The sequence below is a fragment of the Rhinopithecus roxellana genome, chromosome 1 (genome assembly GCF_007565055.1).
Source record: "Rhinopithecus roxellana isolate Shanxi Qingling chromosome 1, ASM756505v1, whole genome shotgun sequence".
Classification (NCBI taxonomy): Eukaryota; Metazoa; Chordata; class Mammalia; order Primates; family Cercopithecidae; genus Rhinopithecus; species Rhinopithecus roxellana.
This window is the reverse complement of record NC_044549.1, coordinates 42,847,790-42,861,075: the sequence shown is the minus strand read 5'-3', so window position 1 is coordinate 42,861,075 and position 13,286 is coordinate 42,847,790. Positions and strand designations below refer to the sequence as shown.

The window sequence follows — 13,286 nt, the reverse complement described above, 5'->3', positions numbered from 1 at the left end:
CCTCCCAAGACTAAACCAGGAAGAAGTTGAATCTCTGAATAGATCAATAACAGGTTCTGAAATTGAGGCAATAATTAATAGCTTACAAACCAAAAAAAAAAAAAAAAAAAAAGCCAGGACCAGACAGATTCACAGCCGAATTCTACCAGAGGTATAAAGAGGAAATGGTACCATTCCTTTTGAAACTTTTCCAATCAATAGAAAAAGGGGGAATCCTCCCTAATTCATTTTATGAGGCCAGCGTCATCCTGATACCAAAGACTGGCAGAGACACAACAAAAAAAGAGAATTTTAGACCAGTATCCCTGGTGAACACCGATGCGGAAATCCTCAATAAAATACTGGCAAACTGAATCCAGCAGCATATCAAAAACTTATCCATCACAATCAAGTCGACTTCATCCCTGAGATGCAAGGCTGGTTCAACATACGCAAATCAATAAACATAATCCATCACATAAACAGAACTAATGACAAAAACCACATGATTATCTCAATAGATGCAGAAAAGGCCTTTGACAAAATTCCACAGTCCTTCATGCTAAAAACTCTCAATAAAGTAGGTATTGATGGAACATATCTCAAAATAATAAGAGCTACTTATGACAAACCCACAGCCAATATCATACTGAATGGGCAAAAACTGGAAGCATTCCCTTTGAAAACTGGCACAAGATAGGCATGCTCTCTTTCACCACTCCTATTCAACATAGTGTTGGAAGTTCTGGCCAGGGCAATCAGGCAAGAGAAAGAAATAAGGGTATTCAATTAGGAAAAGAGGAAATCATATTGTCCCTGTTTGCAGATGACATGATTGTATATTTAGAAAACCCTATTGTCTCAGCCCCAAATCTCCTCAAGCTGATAAGCAACTTCAGCAAAGTCTCAGGATACAAAATCAATGTGCAAAAATCACAAGCATTCCTATACACCAATAACAGACAAACAGAGAGCCAAATCCTGAGTGAACTCCCATTCACAATTGCTACAAAGAGAATAAAAAACCTAGGAATCCAGCTAACAAGGGATGTGAAGGACCTCTTCAAGGAGAACACAAACAATTGCTCAATGAAATAAAAGAGGACACAAACAAATGGAAGAACAGTCCATGCTCATGGATAGGAAGAATCGATATTGTGAAAATGGCCATACTGCCCAAGGTAATTTATAGATTCAATGCCATCCCCATCAAGCTACCAATGACTTTATTCAGAGAACTGGAAAAAACTACTTTAAAGTTCATATGGACACAAGAAAGAGACCACATTGCCAAGACAATCCTAAACTAAAAGAACAAAGCTGGAGGCATCACGCTATCTGACTTCAAACTATACTACAAGGCTACAGTAACCACAACAGCATGGTACTGGTACCAAAACACATATATAGACCAATGGAACAGAACAGAGGCCTCAGAAATAACATCACACATCTACAAGCATCTGATCTTTGACAAACCTGACAAAAACAAGCAATGGGGAAAGGATTCCCTATTTAATACATGGTACTGGGAAAACTGGCTAGCCCTAAGCAGAAAGCTGAAACTGGATCCCTTCCTTACACTTTATACAGAAATTAATTCAAGATGGATTAAGGACTTAAATGTTAGACCTAAAACCATAAAATCCCTAGAAGAAAACCTAGGCAATACCATTCAAGACATAGGCATGAGCAAGGACTTCATGACTAAAACACCAAAAGCAATGGCCACAAAAGCCAAAATTGACAAATGGGATCTAATTAAACTAAAGAGCTTCTGCACAGCAAAAGAAACTACCATCAGAGTGAATAGGCAACCTACAGAATGGGAGAAAATTTTTGCAATCTACTCGTCTGACAAAGGGCTAATATCCAGAATCTAAAAAGAACTTAAACAAATTTACAAGAAAAAAAACAAACAACACCATGAAAAAGTGGGCAAAGTATATGAACAGACACTTCTCAAAAGAAGACATTTCAGCAGCCAACAGACACATGAAAAAAAGGTCATCATCACTGGTCATCAGAGAAATGCAAATCAAAACCACAATGAGATACCATCTCACACCAGTTAGAATGGCAATCATTAAAAAGGCAGGAGACAACAGATGATGGAGAGGATATGGAGAAATAGGAATGCTTTTACACTGTTGGTGGGAGTGTAAACTAATTCAACTATTGTGGAAAACAGGGATCTAGAACTAGAAATACCATTTGACCCTGTCGTCCCATTACCAGGTATATACCCAAAGGATTATAAATCATGCTACTGTAAAGACACATGCACATGTATGTTTATTGCAGCACTATTCACAATAGCAAAGACTTGGAACCAACCCAAATGTTCATCCATGATAGCGTGGATTAAGAAAATATAGCACATATACACCATGGAATACTATGCAACCATAAGAAGGATGAGTTCATGTCCTTTGCAGGGACATGGATGAAGCTGGAAACCATCATTCTGAGCAAACTATCACAAGAACAGAAAACCAAACACCGATGTTCTCACTCATAGGTGGGAACTGAATAATGAGAACACTTGGACACAGGGCGGGGAACATCACACATGGGGGCTTGTCGTAGGGTGTGGGGGCCAGGGGAGGGATAGCATTACGAGAAATACTAATGTAAATGGTGAGTTCGTGGGTGCAACAAACCAACATGGCACATGTATAGTTATGTAACAAACCTGCACGTTGTGCACGTGTACCCTAGAACTTAAAGTATAATAAAAAATTAAAATTAAAATTAAATTAAAATTTTTTATAAAAGCATGATAAACACCTTTAAGAGAGTGGTTCTAAGTGATTGCCCAGGTCAAAAATCAAAACTGATGAGCCTGGGTAATAGCATATAAAATCTAGGAACTATGACTAAAAGTGTTTTCCTTTCTTAAAACCAACTTGATACTACAAATAGCATCCGTGAGAAACCAATATGCATGTTTAATAATTTTTGTTTTCCCACTGTGTACCTATTGATTAGTCTTTCCTGTGTGTAGCTCTGGAGGAAGAATCACTTCTTTCCTGGCATAGGGAGTTCCTTAAACAAGAGTCAGGGACTCTGGATGCCCATTTCCTCTTAACAAATCTATTATTCTGGGATAGCAAAGAGAGGAAAGATTTTTAATAGAAGTTGTTTACTAAATTCAGGAAATTGCCCCTTCAGGGTTTGAACAATCTTTCTTTTTTTTTTTTTTCTGAGACGGAGTCTTGCTCTGCCACCCAGGCTGGAGTGCTGTGGCCAGATCTCAGCTCACTGCAAGCTCCTCCTCCCGGGTTCACGCCATTCTCCTGTCTCAGTCTCCCGAGTAGCTGGGACTACAGGCGCCGCCACCTCGCCCGGCTAGTTTTTTGTAGTTTTTAGTAGAGATGGGGTTTCACCATGTTAGCCAGGATGGTCTCGATCTCCTGACCTCGTGATCCGCCCGTCTCGGCCTCCCAAAGTGCTGGGATTACAGGCTTGAGCCACCGCGCCCGGCCTGAACAATCTTTCTAATGTTATAGAAGGCTTTTCACCCTCAAGGTAACACCTGAATAAAAGTAAACACCACACACACACACATATGCACACACACACAAACACATACTCAGGCAGAGAAACATGTGAGAGGTGGGGAAGAACTTAACAGTTTGAAACAAAAATCTATCCATTTTCCTCTAGCAAATGAAGAAAATAGGCTACAGGTTCAAATTAGAGAAGATAGTAAAGGAAGAGTCTTGTCTTTTTTCTGATTTTCCAACTTAAGGAAGGGTAGTTTTAAGTACTTACTCCGTTTTGTTGCTGTTATCATCTGTTTATATATGTTAACACGCACACGTACACAAACATGTCTACAGGAGAACAAGTTATCCACGTTTTCTCAAACTACTCCCTTTGTGAAAGAGATACCAATCACCCCCAAGTTTTCTTATTTAAAAAGCAATCACAGGCCGGGCGCAGTGGCTCATGCCTGTAATCCCAGCACTTTGGGAGGTCGAGGCAGGTGGATCATGAGGTCAGGAGATCGAGACCATCCTGGCTAACACGGTGAAACCCTGTCTCTACTGAAAATACAAAAAAATTAGCTGGGCATGGTGGCCAGCACCTGTAGTCCCAGCTACTTGGGAGGCTGAGGCAGGAGAATGGCATGAACCCAGGAGGCAGAGCTTGCAGTGAGCGGACGCGCTACTGCACTCCAGCCTGGGAGACAGAGTGAGACTCCGTCTCAAAAAAATAAATAAATAAAAAATAAAAAATAAAAATAAAAAGCAACCACAATACCCACAATAAAATAAAAGTAACCTTCATGCCTGTCTACATCTACCTGCAGTATGTGGCTACATTTGAGGGTCTGAGGGTGAATAAATTTATGAATTCCAAGAGTTACTGTGGGCCTGCTACGTGCTAGGCACTATTCTACGTGCTCTTGTATAAAAATATAAATCACAGCTGGGCACAGTGGCTCACACTTGTAATCCCAGCAATTTGGGGGAGGGAAGTGGGTGGACCACTTGAGGTCAAGATTCGAGATCAGCCTAGCCAACGTGGTGAAATCTCATCTTTATTGAAAATACGAAAATTAGCCGGGCATGGTGGCACATGCATATAATCCCAGCTACTCAGGAGGCTGAGGCAGGAGAATCGCTTGGACCTGGGAGGCAGAGGTTGCAGTGAGCCGAGATTGCATCACTGCACTCCAGCCTGGGCGACAGAGTGAGACTTTGTCTCAACGACAAAAATATATATATATTATATATATACTTAAATATTATATACTTATATATTATACACATTATATATATATTTATATAATATATAAATGACTGGGGTGGGTGGGGAAAAATATATATAAATGACTTTGTCCTCTAGGTGTTTGAAAGAAGATATCAGATTCATATATAAATAATTAAATAACTATAATAAGATAGAGTTTAGTAAATGTCATATAAGGGTGAGAAAACAAAGAATTCAGAAAACACTAGATTACTTCTGGCTATAGTAAAAGGTGAGGGGGCAGAGAATACTACATAGCATAGGTGGTATTTGAGTGAGCCTTAAAGGATTTGGGCATGAAAGGATGGGGAAGAAGGGGTTTTCATGAAGCAGAAACAATGCAAGCAGACATGATAAAGAGATCCCATTGGATATGATTACAGAAATATTAGTATTAAATTTTCCTCTAGTGGCCACTCTTGAAAGGAGATAAGTATGACCATAAGCACAGAAAAGTCAGTTGGAGTGAGATTAGTAGACAGTGATTTAATAGTCACCAGAAATTGCTGAGCAGAGTAGTAATGTGATCAAGATTTCTTTTAGGAAGATTAATTTGGCAGTAGTGTATAAGCTCATTGGAGGAAAAAGAGATCGGAAGCAGTAAAAACATTTTAGATGTCCATTTTAATATCTCAATTTAAAGACACTGAGACAATGAAGACCAAAACTGGGTGATGGCAATTAATGCAGTGGATTTCATGCTGAAAAAAGGATAAATGTGAGAGAGATTGTGGCAAACAGAATTGGCAGAATTTGATAACTGATTGAATGTAGGAATGTAGGGAAGCCAGAAGAAAGAACAGATTTGGGGAGTTAGGACAATCCAGGAGGTAAATGCCAATATGTAATTCACTGGAATTTGAGGAGCCATCTGCATATAGCTAATATCAACACCACAGAATTTGCTAAGGAAGAATCTAGAGAAAGAGAAGAGAGTAAAAGTTATAACCTGGGAAAATGCTTATACTCAGGAAAGAGTGAAGTAAACAAGAGGCAAAAGAGAAGCCAGATAAATAAGAAAAGATACAAGAGGACGAGAGTAAGAAAAATATACTGTAGAGAAGGCCAGGGAGTTTCATAGAAATGATAAACAGACTGAAATGTTAATAACAAGTTCAAAATGAGCAAGAATTTAGAAAAGACCACTGGAATTTGTTAATGAATAAATCCTTACCAGTGATCTTAGAGAGTAATTTCAATAGGAAAAAAGATGATTTATAGTATACCTTATTGTACTACAATATGCTCTGTATTAAAGCTATTTGAATATGAACAATATGAATTAGATAGTACGTGTAATTCACCTCTTCATCCTCCATGGTTCCTTGGACAAATAGAAAGTGCTCAATAAATATTTACTGAATTAAATTGGGTCAAATCAAGTTAAATTGAATTGGATTATATTGCATTACATTATATTGCTCTACCATAAGAAATGATAATGAAGAGTGAGAAAGAAAGGCAACACACACAGAGGATTATTTTTATAATATGGTGTTAATGGTAATAAGAGAAAAATGATAGGAAAAGAAGAGTCAAGATGAGTTTTGTTCATTTAAAACTATTAGAGATTTGCACCTGCTTCTGGTTGCAGGAAAAGACTCTGGTTCTTTGGGAGAATTTGAAGGCGAGAGAGGGGAATAGTGAGGGTACAGAGACCCTAGGGAGAGTGATCTAGGTGATGGTGATACATTTATAAAAACTGATCAAGGTCGTACAGTTAAGGCTTTTGAATTTGTGTACTTTATGTAAGTTATACCCCAATAAAAATAAATTAAAAACAATAATAAATACATCAAGAAGGATTGACTTGAGGGCACAAGTGGAGGTTCTTAAATTTTCTCTGAATTAACCAGGAAACAATTGCTTACCAAATCCTGTAACTGTATTTCTTCAATCTTAAAGGAAATTTTTTTAAAATAAATAAAAGTGGTATGTCATGTATATGAATCTTTCTTCTACAACTGAATAAATAGACTATGGATTGCACTTTTTATTCTGCAAGTAGTGCCAATCTCTTATCTAGATAACTTTGGTGACAACTACTACATATGTAGCAAATGTAGATCTCAGCTACTCACCCACCATTCCTCTCCCAAGTCAAGAAACTGTTCAGTACTGTGTTATGTCTATAGATATATATTAGGTGCTGATTAAACCCTTTTAGAATAATGAACATATATAGGCCAAAGTAAGCTATAAACCACTGTTTACTAAAGAGAATTCCTTGGAACACTAGGTCCACAAAATATCCAGAAAAAATATTCCATAGTCACATTAGTTTGGGAAACACTACATACTACAACCTTCTGCAGAGATTTTATAGTTCATATTAGCATATTTAAGGCTATAAGAAGTCATGCAGTAAGGGAACATTTTTAGCTTTGCTCAGCCTAACAGTTTCCAAACTTGTTTGACCACAAGAGCTTTATTTTTTTATTTTTTTTAATTTTTTTTATTTTTTTATTTTTTTTTTGAGAAGGAGTCTCGCTCTGTCACCCAGGCTGGAGTGCAGTGGCCAGATCTCAGCTCACTGCAAACTCCGCCTCCCGGGTTTACGCCATTCTCCTGCCTCAGCCTCCCGAGTAGCTGGGACTACAAGCGCCCGCCACCTCCCCCGGCTAGTTTTTTTTGTATTTTTTTCGTAGAGACGGGGTTTCACCGTGTTAGCCAGGATGGTCTCGATCTCCTGACCTCGTGATCCGCCCGCCTCGGCCTCCCAAAGTGCTGGGATTACAGGCTTGAGCCACCGCGCCCGGCCCACAAGAGCTTTATTTTCCCTCATAACTCATTATATTTTATAGTTTTGAACAGAATGCCCTTTGAGAAATGCTCTTTTAGACAAATGACAGGTCCATAGAAAATAATTGAGCAGTGGATATCCACAATCCATTTCTAGCTTATCAGGATAATGTTATAGGGGACAATTATAACATTATACCATGTTGTATCTCTTGGTGCTATGTTCGGGGACTTAAAAGATACTGAACTGAATGAACCAATAGTCTAACTCATGAAAATATTAGATTCGTAGGAAGGAAACTACAAAAAGATGTTAGAGAAGAGAAATAGATGGCAAAAGAGCTGAAAAGAGACACTCATAAAGATCCTAAAGGAGATGGGATGACTCAATCTGGAGAAGAGATGGGAGAAAGTATCAAATAACCACATTAAAAGCGTCTAAAATTCGATTTTTTTTTTTTTTTTTTTTTGAGATAGACTCTTCTTCTGTTGCCCAGGCTGGAGTGCAGTGGCGCGATCTTGGCTCACTGCAACCTCTGCCTCCCAGGTTCAAGCAATTCTCCTGCCTCAGTCTCCCAAGTAGCTGGGATTACAGGTGCCCTCCATCATGCCTGGCTAATTTTTGTCTTTTTAGTAGAGACAGGGTTTCACCGTGTTAGCCAGGCTAGTCTCAAACTCCTGACCTCAGGCAATCTGCCTGCCTCGGCCTCCCAAAATGCTGGGATTACAGGCGTGAGCCACCGCAGCCAGCTAAAATTAGAAATTTGCTGGTGGATAGTACTTTCTGTCTCCACCAAGATTAGAAGAAGATTTAACATTAAACTATGGAATGGAAGGTTAAAATTAGTTTTAAGGAACAAAAGATACCACAACTGAAGAGGATGTAAACACATTGGAAAAACCGATAATGAAAAGAATAGCCTTTCCTTTTTGCCACAGAGATTCTTTTTTTTTTTTTTAATTTCCCACACTACACAGATGTACAGAGATTCTTATTTTTCACGCATGACATAGGTATGTTCTTGCTCAGAAACAAGAGGTTAGAAGTGATAGCCTTCTGCACAATCTGTGAAACTTGTAGGGTTGTGACATCCCATCTTCCTTACTTGAATTTTCCCAACCATGAGTCAGCAATGGCTGCTCCCAGGATGGGAGTAAAATAACAGAGGCTGCTGAAGGCATGGTATATAGATGTGGAGGTATCTTCATTCCAGTGCAGGAAATACAGGAAATACAGGATCAGCACAGCTGTAGTGGGAAAAAAAAAAAGGGGGTGTGGGGAGAAAAAACAAGACAGATGCATTAAAGTGACTTTTTTTTTTTGAGCTGGAATCTCGCTCTGTCGCCCAGGCTGGAGTGCAGTGGCGCGATCTCGGCTCATTGCAAGCTCGGTCTTCCGGGTTCACGCCATTCTCCTGCCTCAGCCTCCGGAGTAGCTGGGACTACAGGCGCCCGCCACAAGGCCCGGCTAATTTTTTTGTATTTTTAGTAGAGATGGGGTTTCACCGTGTTAGCCAGGATGGTCTCTATCTCCTGACCTCGTGATCCACCTGCCTCGGCCTCCCAAAGTGCTGGGATTACAGGAGTAAGCTACCGGGCCGGCCTAAAGCGATTTATGAAAAAAAAATATTTAATCTCTGGTCTTTATAAGGTGATTTTGGCCTTCAGTACTCCCATCAGTGACATGACTGAGAAGTGACTGCCAGGCAGTAGAAGCAGGGCCCCATGGGAGTTGTGGGAGTGAATGGGACTATGTTGAATGTACAAATATAATACTCCTCCCTTCAGTCTATGTGCACCTCTAGCATAATTTAGGCCAACCATACATAACATGGTGCTTCCAATATCCCTTCCCTCTCCTCTCCTTCCCAGCAACAACAGGATGAGAGCTCTCATCTGAATTCCATCCTTCATACCTGTTCCTGAGGTATGAGCTCTTAGCCAAGAGCTGTTAGCTCATACCTGAGGAACAGGTATGGAAAATGTAACTCAGATAATGAGAGCTTCCCCACTTTTTTTTTTTTTTTTTTTTTTTTTTTTTTTTTTTTTTTCAGAGATGGGTTCTTGCTATGTTGCCCAGGCTGGAGTGCAGTGGCCGTTCACTGGCACAATTACAGGTGCCCGATAACCTTGAACTCCTGGGACCAAGTAATCCTCCTGCTTCAGCCTCCCAAGTAGTTGGGGCTACAGGCACATGCCATCATGTCCAGCTCTACCCACTTACATTCTCAAAGCCTGTGTTCTGGTTTCTCTCAGGCCTTTCTGATCTTGGCCTATATATTAGGTGAAATCCTATGAGAGATTTATTGGAAGTCTTGGCCAAAGTAAAGGACCGATTTGGACCAAGGCAGAAAGAGTGGACTAGGGAAATAAGTGCATATAAAGAGACCAGGCTGTCACAAACATGGGGTGAGGGTGAGTGGGAGAGAGTAGGTAGGACTCTTGGACACAAAATTACCTTTCATTCCATAATAGGAAAAGCGCTCGCAGAATTCATTCACCACAATGAAGGCAATGCTCAGTGGATAGTTGGAGCCACAGATTTTCTATTCAACAAGAAGGCAATGATTCAAGCATGAGCTGTTTCCCCCTGTTTCAACAATTAGATTTCTTCACAACTGAAAAATTCATTTATTTCAAATTGTCATGGTAGGTAATGGAGCAATGGTCTCTACTCTTCATGACACACCTATTATAACACTAAAAGTGCTTACATTACTGATTTAGAAATAATAGAAGCTAATCTGAATATTATTTTGTTTCTTGTTTATTTTACATGGACTTGCTCAAACATTCCCTGATCCTAGACATCAGGACCTGCTCATCTTCCCATAACTACTAAATGAAAAGCCTAGGGCCCTGGGGCAGAAGAATGGTCATATTTACTTCCTAGGAACAGAATAAAGAGGTAGCCTATGGAATACCCGATATCCAAGCAGTGAGATTCAGATGTCAGTCTCTGCTTAGCTCCACTATGGGGACTGACCCCTCTTGTCCCCAGCTGTTCTGTTTGCCATGCAGGGAGGAATCCTGGAAATATGATAGCTTCTACTTCAGAGGCTGCTGGAGTCAGGCACAGAGCCCAACATGGAGGGCAGAGATTCCTAAGGGTTAAGCTAATTGATCATCTTGACTTTAGGCAGAGTTCTTAAATCCTGTAAAATTAAATGTCTACTCTTCCTACTAAAGAGATTCTATAACATTTTCATGATAATCCTACTGGACGTTAAAAGAATTATGTTTTTTCACGTAATATATCAGTCAGACTATAAGGAATGTTATGTTTTATTTTAATTCCCTATCTATTACAATAGACCAACTAACATAAGAAGAGACATAGAGGTATCTGTCCTCGGTACTGTCAAATCTTATAAGATTTATATTGCCTCATTTTGTGAGAAGTATATACATCTTCATAAGTAGCCCTAAATTCTTTGGGACCAGAAGAGATATCATTAACTAAAAAAAAATAGTCAAAATAATAAAGCAATGTATTTATTCTTTTAACCCTAGGGATATATATATAAACGATCCTCCTAAATATTAATATATTTTAATGTTTTAAAATAACTTGTTTGAAACATACAGGGGACTGGGCTTCTTACCTTTGCAGCTCACAGCTTGAGAATTATGCAATCTGGAGTTTAGCTGACTTACTGTCACTAGTTAGGCAACACTGCCACTGGCTGTGTTAACATACTGATACTGGCATTATCACTACACCTGTCTCAAATCCTCTGTTCTGTTATTCTGAAGAAATGAGAATAACGTCACCTTTTGGCCCACAGTAAGAACTCAGTAAATTTTGGCTATCATTACTATATCCTCCCCACTTACAGAATTTTAATGTAAGAATTGACTGAGATGATGAGTTTAGAAGTGCTTTAGCAAGTATATAAATGCAAAACATTGCTATTACTTCTCTGTTTTTCTGCCCTATCTCCCACAATAAACTGGGAACACATAGTAACAGAGATTGGATCTATTCTGAAACTTCCATTAGTGTTCAACAGAAGACTCTGCACACAGGGAGAACTAAGAGCAGAGTTTTTATATTGGTAAAGAAGGAACAATCACACATAGTTCTCCAGACAAGAATCCTTGCCAAGTTTCCCTGGACATTCAAATTGCTTTTTTCCCCCCAGGGAAACAGAATATGCAATGAAATTCAGCAAGTCCCTGGATCCCAACTGAAGAAATTTGACTACCTCTTCCTGCTGCTTTGTCTTCTTATGTAAAGGAAGCTTCTGTTTAGATTTGGTTTCAGGTGAATTCTAAACCCAAGAGAGAATCATTTTAATACTCTAATACAGCTCAGCTTGAAGCTCCGGAGCCCAAGGAAGAGAGCCAAAAGAGGGAGGCCATTCCTGTCAGAGGCAGGATTGAATCTAAGGACTCACCGGAGATGGCTTCTTTGGAGGGCTGGGAGGTCGAGGTGGTACGTCTTCAATGGAGACAGGTGAAAAAAGAGTTTCCTTGGACTCATTTTTCTGGAAAGGATTCATGGCTGGCTCCTTTCTCTCTCTCCTCAAGCATTTGGCTTTAGTAGGCAGTTAGGACAGCTGCCAGCCTACTCTGAAAAGGAGGACTGGGAGGGGGAGCTGGTGGCTTCAGCAACTGAGTTTAACTCTGTGGGTGTCAGCTTCAATCGCTTCCTGATCCAGAGCAAAGCAGGAAGCTATAGTTAAAAAGAATGTGTAGAAGTACAGCACAGCAAAGTGAAAACATGCCAAAGATGGAATCAAACAATGCTAGAGAACTGATTAGAAAATCTATGTTTAAGAAAGATTATCTTTGCAAAGGAGTACAAGATACTTAAGAATACAACACCTCAAGCACAGATTGAAAAAACTGATATCAAGGTCGGGCGCAGTGGTTCACGCCTGTAATCCCAGCACTTTGGAAGGCCCAGGCAGGCGGATCATTTTAGGTCAGGAATTCAAGACTAGCCTGGCCAATATGGTGAAACCCCATCTCTACTAAAAATACAAAAAAACCATTAGCCGGGCGTGGTGGCAGGCGCCTGTAATCCCAGCTACTCCAGAGGCTGAGGCCGGAGGATCACTTGAACCCAGGAGGCAGAGGTTGCAGTGAGCCCAGATCGCACCACTGCACTCCAGTCTGGGCAACAAGAGCGAGACTCCATTTCAAAAAAAAGAAAAAAAAAAGAAAGAAAAACTGATTTCAGGGTAACAATAGCTGTAATTTATTGAATATCTACTATTGAAAGGTTAATATATATGAATTACATATACATTGTATGTCTATATAACATATATATTTATCCTAATTCATATTACTATCTCCATTTTACAGAAAGTAATGTTCCCAGAGGTTAAGGAATTTGTTCAAAGTACCTGTCCAGTAAGTGGCAGATCTGTAATTTTCACTGTGCCATGACAGCTGGAAAAAGTGGAGTTAGTATCAGTCATTATTCAGGTATGGAGGTTACATAAATGGAATGTAGGAATGCAGAGGATTAAAATGCATTGAAGAAGGAAAGCCATCATAAAACTGAATTTGGGAGGTAAGAAAGATGGTGAGTTTTGGCTGGGTGTGGTGGCTCACACCTGTAATCCCAGCACTTTGGGAGGCCGAGGTGGGTGGATCACAAGGTCATGAGTTCAAGATTAGCCTCGCCAACATAGTGAAACCCCATCTCTACTAAAAATACGAAAATTAGCTGGGTGTGGGGGCACACGCTTGTAGTCCCAGCTACTCCAGAGGCTAAGGCAGGAGAATCGCTTGAACCCAGGAGGCAGAGGTTGCAGTGAGCCGAGACCCCACCACCGCACTCCAGCCTG

General features: G+C 39.9%; 1 protein-coding gene across 2 annotated transcripts in view; it reads right to left on the bottom strand.

The window, feature by feature from the left end:
* SLC15A2 (solute carrier family 15 member 2) overlaps window positions 1-12,436 on the bottom strand; it is a 53,045-nt gene extending 40,609 nt beyond the window's left edge. Inside the window, exons 1-3 of one of the 2 annotated variants that reach the window (XM_010370525.2) lie at window positions 11,883-12,436; window positions 9,941-10,028; window positions 8,589-8,730 (exon numbers count right to left, since the gene is read on the bottom strand). In XM_010370525.2, coding sequence (XP_010368827.1) covers window positions 8,589-8,730; window positions 9,941-10,028; window positions 11,883-11,987 — 335 coding nt within the window. In that variant the 5' untranslated portion in view covers window positions 11,988-12,436. Of the gene's footprint in view, window positions 1-8,588; window positions 8,731-9,940; window positions 10,101-11,882 lie in introns of both variants that reach the window. The other variant, XM_030941800.1, reaches the window with a different exon arrangement.
* Between the last annotated feature and the right edge of the window lie 850 nt (window positions 12,437-13,286).